This window comes from Carettochelys insculpta, chromosome 8, assembly GCF_033958435.1.
Source record: "Carettochelys insculpta isolate YL-2023 chromosome 8, ASM3395843v1, whole genome shotgun sequence".
NCBI lineage: Eukaryota > Metazoa > Chordata > Testudines > Carettochelyidae > Carettochelys > Carettochelys insculpta.
In genome coordinates this window covers 8915824-8937243 of record NC_134144.1, presented here as the reverse complement: position 1 = coordinate 8937243, position 21420 = coordinate 8915824, and the positions used below count along the sequence as shown (strand labels likewise).

General features: G+C 43.6%; 1 protein-coding gene across 7 annotated transcripts in view; it reads left to right on the top strand.

The window, feature by feature from the left end:
* The window catches only part of MAP2 (microtubule associated protein 2), a 278566-nt gene that overhangs the window by 169170 nt on the left and 87976 nt on the right, over positions 1–21420 (top strand). For all 7 annotated transcript variants that reach the window (XM_075001215.1, XM_075001213.1, XM_075001206.1 and 4 more), the window contains one exon: positions 6857–7138. In XM_075001215.1, the coding sequence (XP_074857316.1) occupies positions 6877–7138 (262 nt within the window). In that variant the 5' untranslated portion in view covers positions 6857–6876. The remainder of the gene's footprint in view (positions 1–6856; positions 7139–21420) is intronic.

Here is a 21420-nt window from a genome sequence, read left to right as displayed (position 1 = left end):
GAAATCCCACGTTCTTTATTCTGTATCTCAGAAATGTACTTGTCAGTCATAGGAATTTTCTTTATTGGCATCCTCATCTCTGTGTGGCAATAGGAGTTCTTCGAGGAGGTCTTCACCTTCACCTAGACTGATTCTTGAGAGTGGCCCTTGAAGGATGTCTTTGTTCCTGCAGATCACATGCACCACTGGTTCTGATCTTTACAGTGTCATTTGCCATTCTTTTATGGGACAGAGATGTGGCCCAGTTAACCTCTGTGGAAGCTCAGCCTCTTCCATCTGGATTGAAGTTGGATCTGCTGGTGAGGAACTGCAACTTCACAGATCTGTAGAGTCAATTATCTTGTTTTGTTATGCAGTGGAATGAGGTTTTACAGCTATCTGAGAGTCTTCCTCAAGAGACCAGAAATGAATGGAAGGTAATGGCTTCACAAGGCCAGTTAATGGTAAAGGCAGCTGCAAGACTCCTTGGATGCCTCTGGCTCTGCATCCATATCTATAGCCACCAAAGTCACAAAAGAACATTTTGGTTGCAGTCCAGGTATTCTAAAAGAGGGTCAGACCACTATTGAAGACATGCCTTGGGAAGGCTGCAACCTGTTGAATTCAAGCATTTCACAGACCGATGGACTCCAAGGAGATACCTCAGTGTCTGGGTCTCTACACACCATCATAGAAAGGAAGCACACCAGGGCAGTGCAAATAGTGAATCACAGAATCCTAGAATCAAAGAGCCAGATTCTGTTCTTAGATCAAAGTCAATCAATAGTAACTCCACTGATGTAATTAGAATCAACATGTTGTGAAACTAGGGTGAAATCAGAAGAAGGCCCCTACTAGTTAAATTTAAAGGACCTTCAAATCAAATATGATCTCCAATTTTGTGCCTTTAATATTATGATTCAGGAGGGCAGATATCTTTGACTCTTTGCCTAGATTTTTTTTTTTTTTTTAAATTTTGGTTCCCAAGTTTCCATTGTTGTTGTTGTTCTCTGTATAAGGTGTAGGCTCAGTTTGGGCCTCATCCAACAGGCAGGAAGAATCTTTCCTTGGGCTTCAATAGGCTTTTGACTCAGCCCTTTGTACTTGAAGGAAAAGTTAAACATCTAGGCTTAAAGAATGGCTCTGATACTTTGTAACTAAGCAAATGAAAAACAGTGGATTATGGGATGTAGCACAAACACAGTGCACAGTGATTAAACTCTGCACCTCAACAAAAGATCAACAAAGAACAAACTGATGTGTCCAAAACCCATTTAAAGAGGCTTTTAAAAAGCAATGTGATTGTTTTCCTTCTGCTCACATCAACTATTTCTCTCGGTTTTAAAAGGGAACAGTCTAATTGGAAATCTGACTTTTATTCCTTCATTGGCAAAAGTCGGATTCCAAGCCAGAAAACTAGAGCAATTCCACACACCCCAAAGCCCTGGCTATGCAGACCACATAGATAGAAACAACTTTTGCGACAACTCTCTCTTCTTCGTCCCTTCATGCCCTGAGTTCTACACCAGAAGAGAGATGCGTAGGAAGGCTTTTGAAGCTTCAGATGCACTAGGCAGCCTGTCCTTAGCCCACACCGTACCGCACTGTCCCCTAACCATACCGTCTGGAGCACACTGCCCAGGGTTCCAGTAGCAATTTAAAAGGCCTGTGGCTCAGGGCCTCTTTGACTTACTGAGCCCTTGGCCTTTGCCCTTGCCCTGCCCTCATTGATGGACCCAGTCTTCACACAGTGAGGTTCTTCTTTTCAGTCCACTCTTCAAGCAGCTCTGTGTTTTTCCATCTATTTTGTAGCTGGAGGAAGGAACAATGAACACAGAGAATATTTGAAGATAAAATAGTTTATGAGGAATGCACAGCTATTGGCTTATGGTTTACAATTTATTGAGACTAAATTATCAAAGAAATGATCACAAATGGGAGTTACATAAACATTCTGTGCAGGTTTTACTGATCAGAAATTATATTTAGGTGCCTAGGGTTTCGGGTACTGTACAGAAACTTCAAATTAGTAGTTTGAATGGTGGGAAAGAAATGAGTGTAGTATATGTAACTATGGGAGTCAATTTATCCCCAGAGGTGCTTGAGATGAAGAGGGTTTCAGATTACGAGCAATGAATAATTCTATCCCAAAACATATTTGTTCATAGAGTCATAGCATACACTAACTTTGGGATCAATTGGTAATTTTGTTAATTAGCTCTTGAGTAGAGTTGGCCCAATGATGTGTGCTTTTAGAAATCACATACCACAAAACTTTTCTGGTAGGACTGCAGTCACAGAACGCACTGCAGGGGAGTTTGTATCAGAAAGAATTAAACCCCGAGTTCTTTCTGGTTTTGCACAGTTTGCTTTTGTTCAACTGTATCGTGAAGGAATTGTCATGTCCTGAGTTGAGAGCACTTTGGCTTGATACAGCTGGACCAGGAGACTGGGAGACGTATCAGGTGAGAAGATATATGAGGTAACAAAAATATATACACACCCATTAAAAGGTGAGACAGCTGCGAAACACTGTACCTAGCTACGGACTCATGGTGAGCTTAACTTTGTGCTGAGAGCTAAATATTTGAGTTTCTTCAGGCACAATGCTGGTTCTAAAAGACTAAAGAGATTATATGGCCAAGGTTTCTCTATTTAAGTGGTGGGAAGCTTACCTCAGAGCCAAGTGCTATGGTTTGTGCACTGTCTGAATAGTTTGGGTCCATGAAGTGTATCTCCGCAGCCACTCCTGTAGCTAGGGCTCCCTTTGTGGTTGTGTCATGACCATTCCATGGGTGAGTTGAGCAGGGGGATCCACCGTGGTGTATCAGCTGACCCCACTGTGCCCACTCTGTCAGCTGTTCATGCGCCACCTAGAGATGGGTTCATGGGGCTTCACCACAGAGATCTGCTCTGTGTCCTGCAAGGAGCACTGGCCTCGCGGATGGATTCTGGTGTTACTGCTCTGCCCTGTGTAATGGTACTGTTAAGCCTTGTTCACAACAAGGCAAGGTTGGCCTAACAGTTGTAACTGGCACTGCAAAGTTGGCTTTGGTTACCATTTTAACAGGAAAGATTTAATTAATTACAAGTGTTACATAATGCTGCTGGGGGTACGGAGTGTTGCTTACCCAATTAAGCAGAACTCCTGAGGGAAGGGCTAGCCTCTTTTGAGTAGAAGCCTATGTTGCAGGAGAATTGGGATTGTGTTGAAGTAAAAGGTGATAGAGCAAAGCCTGTCGCTCGTTGGCTAGGTCTATGTGGCAGCCTAAATTTGAAATAGGTTATTTCTGAATTTGGTACTGTCCCTGTCCCAGGTAATCCCCAACCAAGCTGGTTGGGAAGGGGATCAGAGGTCAGGGTGTGAATGGAACGGAGAAGGGGTGGGGCCTGCGGCACGGGGAGGGCTGGGGCACTGTGGGGAGGGGATGACTCAGGATGACCCCATTGCCATTGCCAGGGGAGGAGGGCCATGCTCCTAGCTATGGCTGCCCTGAGCCCTTGCATGGCACTGAGAGCTTGTTTCACCTGGGAAGACTGAGGCAAAAACGCATTGAGTACTTCAGCTATTTCCACATCATCTGTCACTAGGTTACCTCCCTTGTTCAGTGAGGGTCCCACACCTTCTCTGACCAGCCGTCTATTGCCTCCCTGCCTGCGGAAACCTTTCATGTTTCCTTTCACATCCCTTTCTAGCTGTACTTCCAGTTGCGCTTTGGCCTTCCTGATTACGCCCCTGCCTGCTCGAGCACTATATTTATCTGCTTGCCTAGTTTTCTGTCCAAATTTCCACTTCTTTTAAGCTTCCTGTTTGTGTTTAAGCTCATTTAAGGTTTCCCTGTCAAGCCATCCTGACCATCTGCTGCATTTGCTATTTTTTCTGCATATTAAGACGCTTTGTTCCTGTGCCCTCAATAAGGCTTCTTTAAAATACATCCAGTGCTCCTGGACTCCTTTCCCTCTCATGTTGGCCTCCCAGGGGATCCTGCCCATCAGTTTCCTGAAGGTCTGCTTTTCTGAAGTCCAGGGCCCATGGTTTGCTGGTCTCCTTTCTTCCATTGATCAGGATCCTGAACTCAGCCATCTCAGGTCACTGCTACCCAGGTTGTAGCCTGCTTCCGCTTTCCCTACCAATTCTTCCCTGTTTGTGAGCAGCGGGTCAAAAGTCACACAGCCTCTCATTGATTCCCTTAGTACTTGTGCAAAGATGTTGTCCCCCACATTGTTTCAGCATGCTATTTCATAATTAACTAATACAGGAATCAGAAAGGAGTGAGGGGGTGATAAATGTCACAATTATTGTGAACTCCGGAAACATGGCATTTCAAGTGGATGTACGCTGTCTGTTGTGCCCTTTTCAAAGGCTTTCATAGCCGTTTGGAAAGGAAAACAGAAATCTACAGTGGAAGGGGCAAAGTGCCTTTTAAAATCTCTGTTAAAGATGTCATTTAACTCTGTGATTGATGGTTCCTTTTATTCTTTTCATTTACTTACATAACATTATTTTGAAACACCGCTGCAGTGATTAGCCACTTTGCATCTTTTCCCCATGCTACTAATTGAATTCACTAATTGATTAATTAATTTGCTATTGAATTCAGTACATTCAATAACAAAAACATAATATGATAAAAGATACATGTGGGTAAGCTGGGATCCTTCCTGGGCTCTGTACCTCTGTTTGTATAAGGGGCACAGTTTGTACATTGAGAAGCGTGAATACAAAGAAATGTTGTGATTCACTCCCCATGTTTCTACTAGCATGATAAACTGTGAGAGCACTTCATGAATAACAGAGTCTAGAATGAATCCTTCACTGTTTCGCTCTCTAACCATCTATTATGCACAGTGAGCCAAGTTCTGCCCCCAGATACAGATAATTCCCATTGAAACTCACCCACTGTATTTACTTTTAAAGATGAAAGCACTTCTGTTACTTCCATAGAGGACTCTCTGTAGCACGGATGAGAATGCAAATACCCTTCCCACAGAGATCACGGAGAATGAAAAGCCCGTGACTAGAAAGGGAAAGGACACTCGGAGGCAATAGCATTAGGTTTGTGACGCTGCCACTGTAACCATCACCTTTATCAAAATGAATAAGGAGTCCAGAGGCACTTTAAAGACCAACAATTTAATTAGGATATTAGGACATAAGCTTTCATGAGATACAACTTACTTCCTCAGATGGAGTAAAGAAAGCAAGTGAGCTGTAGCTCACAAAAGTATATGGCCTAATGAACTTGTTAGGGTAAGTCTACGCTTACAGTTCAGGGTCAATGTCCCAGTAAGTGTAGACCTATTCAGCATTGATCTCCAGAGTTCAATTTTGTGTGTCTGGTAAAGATGTGCAAAATTGATCTCTCTGGGGTCCACAGTCAACCCTCTGCTTTCACAAGTAGTAAGGGAGGTTAATGGGGCAAATGTTCCCATCTGCCTCCCTCAGTGAAGACAGGTCTTACAGTTGACTGCAGATACATTGCTTATAGCTATGCAAAATCACACCCGAGAAGATCAACCCTGAGTAATGTAGACTGAGCCTTAGACTATTCACTCTTTGATCAACTATGATTTTGTCTACAAAGTGTAAGTAATTTTTAACTTTTATATAGCCAGTTAACTAACCTAGGTGAACCTTGCGTCCTGCTTGGTAAAAACTACAGTGACTTGTCTCCATTAGGATTGCCCATTAAAATTGCTAACTCTAGATATAAAATCCTACTTTTTTCTCCCAGTGCGAACAAAGCCTAAGTCCCATGGTATTTTTCCTACTCCCTGATGAAATGACTGACACATTTTAAATAGGGGAGTAACAAATGAGATATCGTGATTATATTATGTGTGCTCATGCATAAGTACCTTTATTCACAAGGGGCTGTACGAAGAGCAGCTATTCCCCAGACGTTTATGTGAGCAAAAGAAATGTGTGTGAATGTGAGTTTGCAAATCATGAATAAGAAGGGATCTAAATGGGATGAAGGCAAACATAGGTTCAGAATCCAAATCCATACCCACAAGTATTGTTTCTGTCATGTCTAGCTGGCTATAGTCAGCTCTGTGAGGTTAAGGAACATCTTTTTGTTTTAGCGCCGTGAGGTCCTGGTCCGTTACTGGAGCTTTCTGGTGCTACTGCAGTACCACTAATACAGGTTAAATCTCTCTAGTTCAGCACCTGACCAGTGCCAAATGAGACAATTTGCCGGACCACAAGAGGTTAATATTGTCTCGCACATTACCAACACTTCCACTGCTTACCTGGTCTCTTAGAAGACATGTAGGGGCAAATTACAAGTAAATAACAACACAGAACACTGAGAGCCAGGACTGGTGGGCTAGAAACAAACTTTATGGGACCACAGGAAACTTTGCCACACCCAAGATAAGTGGTCGTCCAGCTAACTCAGATCATGCTGGATTACAAAAGTTGCCAGAGAAAAAAGTTCTGGATTATAGACCTTCAACCTGTGATTAATACTTTTACTACTGATAGTAAGAGCTGTAACTGAAGAGTCATTATCACGTTCTCTTCTTCCATCACCAGGAAATGTCATTGTTTCTGTGAGGAATGATTCATTTGCCATTACTTCAGTCCATTTTTTTTTTAAATCACTGAAACAAACCCTTGAACGATTTGCCATCAAGAAATGAGTGGTAGAAATTAGTGTAATCTATTGAAGTCAGTCTGAACCTCTCTGATATATTTGAAAAAGCAGTTCGGTCAGGCCAACTTTTACTTTTAAACCCCTTTTCTGGCAGCGATTTGCGTTCCCCTGACAACATAGAGGAAATGTATGAAATGTATGTTAGAGTCGTAAATGCTGGGCCAGGGAAACCATGCCTGACCATAGCTGATCTGTCTTACCTACTGTCATTACAGGAGAGAGAAACAGAGGAAAAATGGCCGACAATAGGAAGGATGAAGCCAAAGCGCCGCACTGGACTTCAAGTCAGCTAACAGAGGCTTCTTCACACCCACATTCCCCTGAAATTAAGGAGCAAGCTGGTGCCGGTGCTGGACTGGTCAGAAGCGCCAATGGATTTCCATACAGAGAGGATGAAGAAGCAGGATATGGTGAACGCGGGCAACAGGGCACATACTCTAGAACCAAAGAGAATGGAATCAATGGAGAACTGTCCACAGGAGACAGAGAAACAGCAGGTGATAAAGCAGTCTCCCCCTTTTCCCCCTTCTCCTGTAATACCTTGCTTTGGAGTACTTTGCCCCAAAGGTGAGCTCATTGCATTGTCTCACATGAGCAGTACTAGCTCTCAGAGAACACCGCCATGGTGTGTGCTTTAAGAAGTGTTTCTTTTCCTAGCCTTTCCATTGTTCCACTACACAAAAAGTGACTTATCATAAAACTTTAGGTGTTGACAGGGTAGCCCTAACCCTACATGACAAGGACCATGTCTTCATCAGTGTAGGCGCCAGGCTCACCCCAGAAGTGCCTTGATTTTGGTTCAGAGCAATGGGCAGTATGCTCGTAAAAACTTTAAATAACATGGGATGGGCCAAATTTTGTATGTCCTGGCCCACTTTTTGCCCTTGCAGTTAGCAACCTGTCCAGTGTAATCCAAACTGACGGAAGTTTTGGTTATATTCATGTGAATAAGAAAAAAAAACCACTTTTGGCATGTGTAAGAAAATAAGTACAGTAAACTCTTTCATATCTGACATTCTGTTATCCGGAACTCTCATGTAACTGGCATTTTAACCATAAGCAAGTTTTAGTTAGGTTTTCCATAAGTACGCTATGTTGAAAGTAAATAAAATAAATACAGCAAATGCAGTATAAGTTTACAGTGTACAGTACTACTGTTAGTAAAGTACATTTTTGTTTCTCTCTTAATAGTTAACCTTGTTTTTCTTTTGTGTTATTCATTGCTAGGTATAGCTCTCTATTATCCAAAATATTTGAATATCCAGCAACCTCCTAGTCCCAAGGCTGCCAGATATGAAAGAGTTTACTCCATGTAGAATGTAAAAACATCTAGGAGATGATTGTGTTGCACCCCCTCCTTATGAAATTTCACGCACACACCCCAAGGAGGCCCACACCCACCCACCCCCACTTTGCGTACCCTTGAAATAATGAATGATGTTGAATATGGTTTCTGACTGGTGAAATTCAGGTATATCCCCAAGATGCTCAGTGGAAATTCTGACGTAGGGAAGATGAGAGTCAGGTCTGTTGTGATATCGTGAAGTACTAAAACCACAATCAGTGTGGTAATGTTCCCCTTTTCCTTTTGCTAGGACAAATCCTGCAATCTTTTCTCTGGGCCGGGTTCTGCAACGTTCCACTGAATAGTATCTTACTGAAATCAGTGGGACTTCTCAGTGAGAAAGTCAAGCTCCCACGAGTGAGGGTGTGTCCTTGTTGTTCATTGTGTGTATGTGGCAGGGGTGGGGGAGGTTTTAAGCACCTGTGAGCAGCAAAAGTTTTGTTATGTCTCAGACACATACTCCTGTTCCTTTGTATCTGTAAAAACAAACAGGAGTCTTGTAGCACTAGAGGCTAGCAGATTTATTAGGGCATAAACTTGCATAGGCAAAAGTCACTTCATCAGCGGAAATGAAGAAGAAATAAAATAGCCACTATTCCGAAAGAACGTTCTGAGTGTCTGCACAGCAAAACCACTATTTCAAAATAATTCAGAATAGCAGCTGGCTTATTTGGAATTTGATAAACCTCATTCTACGAGAAATTGCACCTGTTCTGAAACAGATATTTTGGAATAGGGGCTGTATAGACAGGAAATAGGGGTTATTTCAAAATAGGGGTCTCCAGCCCCACACTGGGAGCCCTGCTAGCTGATTAGTATGGAGGCTGTATTTCGAAAGAGCTGAGCACTATTTTGGTACTCATTTTGTGTGTAGAAATGCTATTTTGAAATAATCTGTTCTGTAAAATCTCTTCCTGGATAGCTTATTCCAAAATAACACTGCTGTGTAGACATAGCTTAAATTTATTGGCCGTGTCTACACTACCCCTCCCTTTTGGTAGGGGTATATAAATACTGCAGATCAAAAATGCTAATGAGGTGCTGATATGAATATTCATTGCCTCATTTGCATAACGGCAGCCCCCTGGAGTACTGGAAGTGCTGCTTGCAAATTGAAAACTAGTGGTGTAGATAGGGTTCCTTCGAAAGGAAACTCTGATTTCAAAAGCGCTCTTCTTCCAAATTTTTTTTTTTTTTTGCTTTTGAAAAATGTAGATGTAGCCCCATCTACATGGCTAGTTTTTTATTAGAAGGAAGCACTTTTGACGCTCCAGGTGGCTGCGGTGATGCAAATGAGATGCTGAATATTACTATCAGCACCTCATTAGCATTTCTGGTCCGTGGCATTTACATACTCCTTCCGAAAGGGCGGGGTAGTGTAGACACGGCCGTAGAGCTTTTCTCTCAAGCAACCACTGTAACATAGACTGTAAGAAACTCTGGCTCTCCTGTCTAAAAGGACAGGACAAAAACCTTTTTGGAAGCTCAAGTACAAACAGGTCTCAGTCTCTTCTAGTTAGCAGTTGTTAGTTAGCAGTTAGTAGTTGCTGAGTATGTTTAAGAGGTATTTGTTATTGCATTTCTTTTTTATTCAGCACTGTGATGACTAATCTATCCAATTTTTATAATTGGGGGGTAAAGATAGCTGGATTCATTATAAAATCTTTTCTCATAAGTAGTTTTAACATGTCATGTAGAATGACTCAGTGAATCTCTTCTTTTTCTTTATAGATCTAATGTAGGTATGTAGCGTGGGGGGGGGGTTGGATTGCTCATTACCTGATGATTTACTTTTTAACAGTATGAAAAGGCTGAAAGAGCCCCCAAAAGGACCTTACCAGAATCACAGAGTAGTGGCTGGAGCTGAAGTATTTTGTTGTCCTGTCGACATTGGAGAACTGATGGTTGTTTGGCGCATGCCGAATGTGGGACTGACAAAGGCGGCGAGAGGGGCAGGAAATGGACAGGTTGCCAAACAATTGCCACAAACACCATGGCCCAGCAGTGAGATGGTTGGCCCAGCCTCCCTCTCAAGATAATGTAAATCCGTTGGAGAGGTGTGTGTGGTAGGGCCTATGTGTTGGTTGGTCTGCAGTGGGGCATATATGGTGTATTGGTGGGTGGTAAGTGGAGAAGGGTTCCACAGATTGTTGTAACATGGGAGAAGAAGGGGAATGTAGAACTATTGCTGGAAATTGGGGAGTTGGGGGACGGTCTTTGGAGTCGAGCAGAGAGTGAGGCTGAAAAGGACAGAGTGGGGTGCTGAGCCGGGGTAAGGGAATGGACATAAAGGCAAGGTCGAGAGAAGGAGTTTGGTGACAGAGTGAAAGGGCCAGGAAGAGGCAGGAAACAAGAGAGACGCAAAAAATCTTTGGTCTCCAGCATGAGTTGTATAACGTCTGGTGTGCAGGAGAAACCTCCCTGCCTTTTGTCCCATTGTGCATTTTCCATTGGAATACATATAGAACAAATTACAAGGGGTAGGAGAAGCAAACGAAATAGCTAGGAAGAATGAATATGAGTACGGGCTAAAAGATATTTATTTTCCATTCCTTATTTTTACCGTGTTCTGGGAAAGCTTCTTATTGTTTCAGTGCTTAGTCCCACAGGGACGAGACTTTAATTAAGCATGCCAACGCTCTCTCCTTTTCCCCAGGAAATGGTGATAGTAATTATTCTATGCTACTCTTCTTTCTTGCAGATGGACACAAGCAAACATGCCTTGCCTTTCACAGATCGGAAGTTTGCATGTTAGAAGTAACATAAATCTCATTCTCAGAGACAGATCTGAATATATCAGCGATGATCAAATTATACTCTTACAGAAGGCATAGATAGAAGCTTTAGGATGCTAGCTCTTTGGTCCTTTCCTTGGGAAATACTTTTTGCCATTCACTGGATAGCTCCTCCTCTTACGGTTCATTAGGAGGGGGCTGGGAAGGAGGCCAGGGTAATTCTCGTTCCCACCTAAAACATCTGTCCCTTGCTCTGTCTGTTTAATAACTGCTGTAAATGGCTTCTTCTGTGGTGTACATGAACATTTGCAATGTAGCCCAATCTACATCTGTGTTTGGTTTCCCCTCTCCGTCTGAGGAATTTCAAGAATCAGTCAGTCTCTTGTCCAGAACTCTCTCATCCGGCAACATCCGTAATCCAGCATGATTTTAGTTAGCCAGATGACCACTGACCATGGGTGTGGCCGTGTTTCCCATGGTCCCATAAAGTTTGTTTGCAGCCACCAGTCTTGGCTTTCTGTGGTGTTATTTAGCTGTAATTTACCCTTAAATGACTGTAAGAGCCCAGTAAGAAGTGGAAGTGTTGGTAATGTGGTAGAAAATATTGACCTCCCATGGTCTGGCAAATTCTCTCATCCGGCACCGATCAGGGCCTGAGGGTGCCAGAGGACAGAGGTTCAACCTGTTTTTGAGGAGCTGTATTTTCTCTCTCTGCCACCCCTTTTCAGTACATCGTGCAGCTTTTGAGATCATGTCTCTCCTCTGAGCTGAGGAAGCTGTCATGATGCCTAGATGTTGACTCTTAGTCCCCTTCAAAGCACAGAAGAAACAAAGGACCAAATTTTTGGAAGTCCTCACCCAAACTTTTAGAAGGGTTCTGCTCCCATCTAGGCACCTACAGGAAATGGTCACATTTGCAAAATAGCTCAGCACCCAATGGCTCCTGTTGAGAGCAGTGAGAACCCCTGTATGATTAACGCCTTTGAAAACCTGGGTGCTTATTTCAGTTCCTAAATAGGAGATTAGATCTTGGAAAATCTATCCTCAATGTAGGTACTGAGAAGTCTTTCCATGAATGCCCAAGGGAAAGGTTTCCAAAGCGCCTAAGTGACTTAGGAGCACATAGTTGCATGGCTGGCGTTTCAAAGGTGCCTGAGAGAGTTGGGCACCCACTGAAATTCACCTTTCCATCATTTAACTCCATAAAACTCCTTTGAAAATTCCAGTCAATGCTTCCAGTCACTCAGACACTTTTGCCAATCTCATGTTAACTCAGCCTTTGTGGAGTAACTCCACGGAAGCAGCATTCATATACATTAGGATTGAATCTGGCTGGAAGAGACAATGGATGAGTTGCATTGGGTGTGCCCCATTTATTAGTTACATTAGTTGTAAAGTTTTCTTTCTTATAATGTTAGCATAATAAGGAAACCATGCATAAATAGCTTAGGTGCTTTAAGGATGGAGAGGTGAGCTGAATAAAACTAACTGTAGTCATGGCAACTAGAAGGCTAGTTTATTGCAATTGATGTTTCCAGACATCATCATCAATAATGGCAGTGGAGAACCCACTGATACAACAACTGGAATAGCAAAGCTAGGATCTGTATTAAAAAAACAACAACAACAAACCTTTGACACCACATCATTCCAACCACACTATTCATGCATGACATATCATAAAACCTGTGTTCATTGAAACTGGCTTTTAAACATTTCCAACGATGCCCTTTGTCATTCTAGAATAGGCAGCTTCTACTGCGAGGACATGAAACTGGCAGAGCATTGCTGCTAGTAATTCTGGACCCATCCTTCATGACTTCTGTGAAGGACTATCCCGTCAACTAGAGTATACACAACAAAGAGGCAGACCTTGACCATAGTCACTATTATGGGCTGATTTATTTGTTGCTGATGATCGTTGTCCTCCATCTTTGTGTAAACCGAGAGGCCCTGAGACCACTGACAAGGGAGAGTGAAGTCTCTGCTGTACAATCTTAGCTGAGAGAAAGCTGGCTTTAGCTCATGTGCTAGAGCACGTGGCTTTAGCCACTCCTGCCAACGACACAGGGCTGTGAGCCACACTTGGACAGAACTTTGCATTCCAGTGCTACTGCCTCTGGCCCACCTTAATAGCTGCTCTAGCTGGAGTTTTGGGACTCTCCCCTCATTATTTGCAATGGACCAATCTGCTTCCTCCATTACTAGAACAAGAAGAAGTCCTGTGGCACCTTCTAGACTAACAGATGTTTTGGATCATAAGCTTTCGTGGGCAGAGACCAGCCCCCATTCATGCATCTGGTGAAGCGGGTCTTTGCTCACAAAATCTTATGCTCCAAAATATCTGTTAGTCTATAATATGCCACGGAACTTCTCATTGTTCTTGAAGATACAGACTAAAATGGCTACCTCCGATACTTGTCTCCATTACTAGAGCGTCAGAAGTAGTCTGATTAAATTGCAGTAGTTTCTTGAGACTTTAATCAAAACCAGGGCTCATTGTGCTGGGGGGCTGTACAAATACACGGTGACAGGCAGTCCCTGCCCTGAAGAGTTAATCTAGATAGACAAGCCCCAACAAAGAGTGGAGGGGAAATGAAGTGACTAGTCCAAGGTCATGCAGCGGAACAGTGGCAGAGCCAGGATAGATTCCAGGCTCCCAGTGCCTCATATGATGGGTCACACTACCCCTCATCAAGAGGTATGACTGTCTCTTGCAGCTGTCTTGCTCATCCTCTCAGGCCAATTGCATGCTCCTTTGTGAGCTGGTTTAATGCCAAGAGTGTTTGTACTATTAATATCCACCTCTCTCCCTCCTCAAACTGCTCTGGTTGTCACCTGAGCTCAAATGGCTGGGGAGCAGGAGAGTAGATGGCGTGGGTGGTGGGTGTAAGAGGCAAAGGGAGGCAATGTCTCCCCTGAATCTTAACGCTCAACATTTCCCCTCTTCCTATTCCTATTCTGACAATGCCTGAAGGCTCCTACAACAGGCTGTTGCAGCTTGCAGGCACGTAACTCTGCCCCCACCCCTCCCAACTGTATCTGTTAGCTTAAAAGTGCAAAGCCTTTCAGCATGCCAGATCTACTAGCACAACATGGATCCTGTGAAAGAGCCATGAAATAATGTAAACTCTTTCATACCCAGCAGCCCTGGGACCAGGAGGTTGTTGGATATTAAAATATTCTGGATCATAGAGAGGTAGACCTAGCAATGCATAGCAATAAAGCAAAACAAGATTAAATATTAAGAAACAAACGAATGTGCAGAATACTTTATTTGCCAACAGCAGTAGTATTGTACCCTGGAAACTTACACTGCATTTTCTGTGTTTATTTGTATCTACTTTCACTATACTGCACTTATGGGAAGTATAGCTAAAATTTACTTATGGTTAAAACGCTGGTTATTTGAGAGTTCTGGATAATAGAATGCCAGATATGAAAGAGTTTACTGCAGTAACTAAAACCGTTCAGCAGGCATATGCCCACCCTAAATTTACTGACAAAACCAGTGTCAACAGGATTGCGGTTTAAAATTTCTTTTAAAGATTTCCTTAGTTTGAGGCTGAATCTTATAAAATCACATCTCTAAAAAATCCTTGCATAGGTATTTACATGCACGGTCCGAGTATTCACCTTTAGCCTTAAACACTTGGATATTCAGATGTAGGTTTTTTTTAATAAATTCTTGGAAAGGCCACCCTTATATAAAATACACATTTTAATTTTAACTACTGTAATATAAAAGCTTGCTTCCAAAGTCTTCCTGCCCTTTCTATCCATCCCTATGCTCCTTTCGCGCTGCACTCTGTGGTGAAGACAGCCCTTAAATGGAAAACATTCCTTTTTTCCCAGATAGCTTGACAAATGAGTTTCCCTTTTACATCTGACAATTTGATGAACTAATTTTAAGGGTACCTTCCACCAAAACCAGTGTAAATCCATTGTTATGCCTAAAATCTTTGCAAACATATTTTAAGAAACACAAGTGAAATGTCATAAACACATCTGGTTATGAAAATCACACAAGACGGGGTTCCCTTTTTCTAAAAGCGATGAATTCGGTTATGAGCACACTAAACGGCTCTGACTAGGTATGTCTACACAGCAACATTATTGCAAAAGAAGCTACTCTGGGAGGCTGGGTCTACACAGAGGGGTATTGCCGGCAGCTTCATGGTAATGAGCAGTCTCGCAATTACAAATGGCCGCTCATTAGCATTATTGCATGCCTAATTAGCATAGCCACACAAGATCTCTCTGCCAGCAGACACTGCCACTGGCACTAAACAGGCCGTGTAGATGTGACTCTGTCAGCAAAAGACCCCTCCGCTGCTAGCCCCTTATGCCTGAATGACAGAGGGGGTTTTTGCCAGCAGAGGCACATTTACATGGCCTGTTTACTTCCAGTAGCAGCTTCTTCGGCAGCGACATCTTGTGCGGCTATGCTTATTAGGCATGCAGTAATGCTCTTGAGCGGCCGTTTGCAATTGCGAGACCGCTCATTATCCAGAAGCTGCCGACAATAGCTCTATGTGTAGACCCAGCCAAAGAGACGGTTCAGAACAGCTTATTTCAAAATAACGCTGCTACACACAAAATACACTTAGCTATTTGAAAATACAGCATCTATGGACATAGAGCTACTGGACGCGCTATGGCTTATTTCGAAATAGGCTCTATTCCCTGTCTCAACAGCCCCTATTTCAAAATAGCCGTTTTGAAATAGACACTATTCCTCGTGCAATGAGGTTTACCAGTTTTAATATAAGCGAACCACTATTTCAAAATTATTTTAAAATAGTGGTTGAGTTGTGTAGATGTTAGCAAAGTTATTTTGAAATAACGGCCGCTATTTTGAAATAACTTTGCAATGTAGACATACCACCTAATTAATTTCAAATAATGTCTTTGTTTAAATATGTAGTAATCTGGAATGATTATTTAGGAAGGCTGAAGAGCATATTTAAAATATAAAAATCAGCTTAGAAATACTGTTTAAGAAAACATAAAACTGAGATGGGCTGCACCAAGTATTCCAAAATATTTAATGTTGTATCCAGTGGGACATATGTATATAAATAAAAAAAAAACTGTGACTGCCATTTTTTATTCCCAAATTTAGTGTTTTTAATTAGGTACCTTCTGCATGTCCAGTCTTCACACTCTGGCATGCAGTGGAAAGCATGTTCTATTTTCTTTAGAAAGAAATTTTATAGGAGATTCGTCCCCCGCTCCCCATGTCATTTTGCTTCATTTTGGTTCAAAGCTTTGGCTGGAATGGGTGAGCAGAGAGAAGAGGAAGACAGTGGGGAAGGTGTCAGACAGTTGGAGATGGGGCGGGGCCTAGAAGGAGCAGAGTGGAGCCACCGGCTGGGAAATTTACCTCCCCAAGCACCAGCTGATGGTGTTCTTACTCAGTGTCTGCTGTTCACTTGCATAAAGAAGTGTGATAATGTTATGGTTTTGGTTTTTTAAAGCTGGATCACAGCACTACCTAGGGCCTAGTGTAGTTGGCCTAATCATAGAATCACAGAATACTAGGACTGGAAGGGCCCTCGAGGGGCCATTAGAGTCCAGCCCCCTGCCCTCATGACAGGACCAGTTAGAGATTCCCTTTGTTGCGTGTGCCATAAAACATATAGGACAGTACCATCTTCAACCCTAAAGAGCTTTCAGTCTAAGTTGGGGTAAGATACACAAAAACAGGAGGGGAAAGGGCCCAAGGACACCAGAAATTAGAAACAGGAATTAGAGAAACCAGGTGTGGCCCTGTTTTTGGAAAGCAGCTCTGTTCTGGAAGGGCAAGTAAGCGTGTGCTTGACTTTAACCATATGTTCAAGTCCCATTGGAGCAGGGTGGATTTATTTAAATCAAAGCAATTTAAATCACCGAAAAGCCCACTGATTTCAATCAAAGCTACCAAAAAAGCTATGACTGACTGTGCTTAGAGAGATCTTAATTTTTGAGTGAGCCCCATTGAACTCACTGGCACTTCTGGATTTTTTGAGAAGCATGTGTAGAATGGGCTCTGTGGCCATGAAGTTCCAAAGTAAGGGGCATGTATTGTGTACTATAAAATAAGAAAATAACAGTGGCACCTGGCAACGCTAGATTTCTCTAACCACCTGCCCTGACTTCTGCACCCCCTGACATCCCCAGCCCCTTGCTCTGACTCCTGAACCTCCCCCAGTAACTCCAACCCTCTGCCCGCAGCCCCTTCGTACCCCAGACTAAACTTCTTACTGCTACTTTCATATTGCAACCCTCCTATGCCCTGCCCAGAGCTCGCCCTCCCACAGGGAGTGGGTTGTGATAGGTTAGTACCATAAGAAATGTAAGCTACTCTCACTCCTGTAGATGGGTGAGTTTTTTGCAGGTTTTCCTTTATGGCTCCTTCCAAAGAAGCCGGCAAATTCATCCCTGGAGTAAATTCATCCTGTGGCTGCATTGGCTAACTGTGCCCCGAGAGGATTTAGTATATGTTACTTGCCTCATTTTAAAGCCTCGATGGCCTTTTCTAGCAGCCACAGGCAGTTGAGAGATTTGTGTTCCCCGAGGATCCTGGTGTGGGGAACCTCTGCCAATGTTTACCACCCTCCCTGTGCTAGTCACTTACACACTCACTTATGTGCATTTCAGATCGCTTTCTCCCATTTTCCTTTTATGGTACCCAGTGTCTGGGAGGGTTGATACACTATTAATTCACTGCTAACCACAATCACAAGTCTGAAGGCAGACACTGTATTCTGTTTCCAATGCCGCCAGCTGCCTATAGGCCTCCTGCCCCTATCCCAGATGGGGCTTAACAGAGATCTCAATTATCTTATGCATTACAAGGACAATTTCTCCAGCTTTGAAATGGCGGGAATGGCAGACATCCCATTTAGCTTAATTTACTCCTTCCACAGGTCCTATTAACGATAGCTCACTCCCCCCTTCTTCCTTACCTGCTCCTCCCTGCTACAGATATATCCTGTACAGTATTCTCATTTTTGCTACAAATCTGAAGAAGTGGGTCTTACCCACGAAAGCTCATTACCTCACAAATAAAGCTGTTAGTCTTTGAGGTGCTGAAGGGTGGCTTGAAGCGAAAGACTAACACAGCTACACTCTGAGTCTAATTAAATGCAGGTGCATTATGGCACCATACAAAGATTAAACGTAAAGCCCCTACATACAATGCAGGACTCTGCTCCCTGACCCCTCCATCCTCAGAGGGCTGCCATCAAATCATTTGAAAAATAACAAGTCATATAAACAAGCTGCTGTTTCATCTAAGAATGCCAGGGGCTGCAGATTTTCTCTTCCACGTTGCCATGCCAACCTCTCAGTGCACTGTCTGAGATTTCTTTTTAAGCTCCATTGAGAGCCAGGACGTCGTCTGGGTGCTTATTTAGCATTTAGAAGCTGCAAGCTGAACAGCCGCGCTGCAAAGGTTCCGAGCCAGATTCAGACTGTCCGATGAAGCGAGAAGCTTTTTCAACGTTTGCTCCTCAAGGTTAGGGGAGTCAGGTTAGATAGAGCGAGAGGTGGGATCGGTGTGGTATGCAGTCAGACATCAGAGCCTGCTGCCCTTACGCAGGCAAAATTCCCCATGCCATCTTGCTAAAGGTTGGCCTTGAGCTGCAACCAGGCTGTGAACCACAACTTCTGGATTCTGTTGTTGCCTCTGTCATTGATTCCGTGTGTGATTGTGAGCAAGTCACTCAAACTCTCTGTGGTTTGATTTTTCAGCTGTAAGGTGATAATGAGGCCAATTTCCCCTCAAAGTTGTTCTGAGGCTAGACTGGCTGTGGTTGTAAAGCACATGCTGATCAGGCACTACAGAAATGTATTATTTAGTCCATTGTTTATTTATTATTCCATTCATGCACTGCACAGAATATGCCAAATGAATTGTCAGGGGCACGCAAATGTTTGTTGGTGTGCACAAAATGTAGGTACAAGGCCACAACTGTGTAGATCAGATTCTGTGAATGAACCTCCTCCTATCTTTGCAGCACACTTAGTCAAAACTTTAAAGCTATCTGTGCTCTGCAGACAACCACAATGGGCATGGAAAGTGAGCCTGAGACATTATTATCTCTAAGCCAAGGGCACCTGATGACTACTTTCAGAAAGTCATTTCACTTGGCACGGAATAGATTCAGTACTTCACAGAAACCAGTTTCACCCACAGCCAGTGTATATTTTACTGGGGTAAGGGGAGGAAACAGGCCGCATATCATCCTTGGAGATTGTCATGCCAGTGCATGATCAGTTGAGTGTAGTTTTCAAGCACAGTGCTGTCTAAAGTGTTGATAAAACTAACTTCAAGGTCCTTCTCCCATGCTTCTAAATAGACAGAAACAATTGACAACAAATTGGAGAGAGTCCAGTGGAGGGCAACAGAAAAGATTAGGGGGCTGGAATGTATGACTTGTGAGAAGAGACTGAGGGACCTGGGCTTATTTGGTCTTCAGAAGAGAAGAGTGATGGAGGACTTGATAGCCTTCGATTAAAGCGGGTTCCAAAGAGGATGGAGAGAGGCTGTTCTTAGTGGTGGCAGACAACGGAACAAAGCACAATGGAGGAGGAGATGTATGTTGGATATCAGGAAATTCTATGTCACTAGAAGTTGGTGAAACACTGGAACAGGTTGCCGCGGGAAGCGTTGGAATCCCCATCTTTAGAGGGTTGTAAGGCCAAGCATGACAGAGACCTGGCTAGGGGCCCACCTGTGTAGGGGATTGGACTAGACGACCTCCTGAGGTCTCTTCCAGCCCAACTCTGCTATGATTCTATGATTACTAAAACCAGTAATTTCTGCTGCCTGTACCACGGAGAGGTGTTGACATATCAAAACTAACATCATGAGTGCGACAGGTGCGCTATACTCTACCCTAGAGAAGGGGGCAGGTTCTGCCACAGCTACTGCATTATATCAATGCTGAACCTAGCACAGTACCCCTGCTGATTTCTGGCCAGCTGTGATGTTAAGGAAACCCAGCAGGAGAAATGGTCCTTACCTATCTAGTCTGTGAGTGAAGTCCCTCCTTTTTATTTAAATCTAAATTAACATCTTAGTTGATTATCATGGCAGATCCTCAGTCTTTTCCTGTCAGTTTTCACAAAAGTTTCCTACAGCTATATTCTCTGTTCTCTCACTGTACTGTTTGCTTCTCCCTCATCACCCATTACTTCCCCTTCCTACCTTTGGGCTTCCGTAGAATCACAGAACTGGAAGGGACTTTGAGAGATCATCAAGTCCTGCCTCCTGCACTCATGGCTGGACCAAGTACCACTTAGACTATCCGCAATGGGTGTTTGTCTAACCTGCTCTTAAACATCTGCAAGGATAAAGATTCCACAACCTTCCTAGGCAATTTATTCCAATGTTTAACCACTCTGACAGTTAGGAATCTTTTCCTAATGTCCAACCTAAACCTCCCTGGCTGCAGTTTAAGCCTATTGATTCTTGTTCTACTGTCCAGAAGTTAAGAAGAATCATTTTTTCTCCCTCCTCCTCATAACAAGCTATTAGGTACTTGAAATCTGTTATCATGTCCACTTCCAGTCTTCCCTTGTGCTGACTAAACAAACCCAGTTCTTTCATAGGTCATTCCACAGCTCTTTGTTGTGGTCTGTTCCCTTGAGGTCAACATCTCCCACTGGTCATAATCATGGATGGTGGGTATTAAAGGCAGAGGAAGGCTACGCCCATACTCTGCCTCTAGAAACCTCTCCTTTTCAGCATGGATCCCCCAATCTTCTGGAGCTGCCTGGACTTCAGCCCCTCCAACAGTCTTCCCGGAGCTTGGGAGACTGGAACTGTGTACCGCCTCCTTCCCCATGCTCCTGGGCCTGGGGTAGACTGGAGATGTATGCCCTCCCTGTGGTTCCAGGGCCAGGGTAGGCTGGGGCTGTGCACCGACCACCCCTGTCTGGGGAATCTGGGGACACAGCTGTGGGGAGGTGGCCTTCCCCTACAGTGGGGGAAGGAAGAGCTTGACTTCAAAAGCGGGTGTGTGGGTGGGATGGTGCCTTGGGCAGTAAGGGGGTTCCTTCCCCTCCCCCCCCGCCAGCCCTAAGTTTACGCACCACCCATGCTCACAATGAACCAGATCCAAATTCCACAGTACAGAGTCCTCCCAGGCACTGTAGATATGGAAGCTAGTGCAAATTCTGGGTGTGTGGAGGAAAAGGTTCTGCCTGAGGTGCATGCAGAGTTGGACGCCTGGTGTGTGTGTGTTTGCATGTATTTCTCGCACGTGGTATAGTGCAGGTCTCCTTCATATCCCTTTCCCCATGGGGCCTCTCTTCAGGCTCAGTCGACAGTGTGTGAATCTAGTCACGCACTGCTCGAGGTTTATGTGTTACAGACTGCCAGGTTAAAGAAGCTTGGAATCGGATTCAGTGTTGCTTTTATTATTGCATCGCCGTGTAATTTCAGATGAAAGAGAGAGGTTATCATCAGCCAATTTCCCCTTCATTGGTCATATACAGAATCCTCTCTAATGAATCACAATCATGCATGATTTCTCAGGATCCCTTTACATCAGACTTAATCTTCTTTGATCCCTTTTTACTTACGCATGGGCCTTGATTGCACTAAGGCAGCAGGGGGTGGGAGTGGGAAAAGGCACTGTAAACAGTCAGCGATCCAATCTGGGTCAGGGTTAATGACCTTGCAGGGCAAACTTAATGAGTCCAGTCT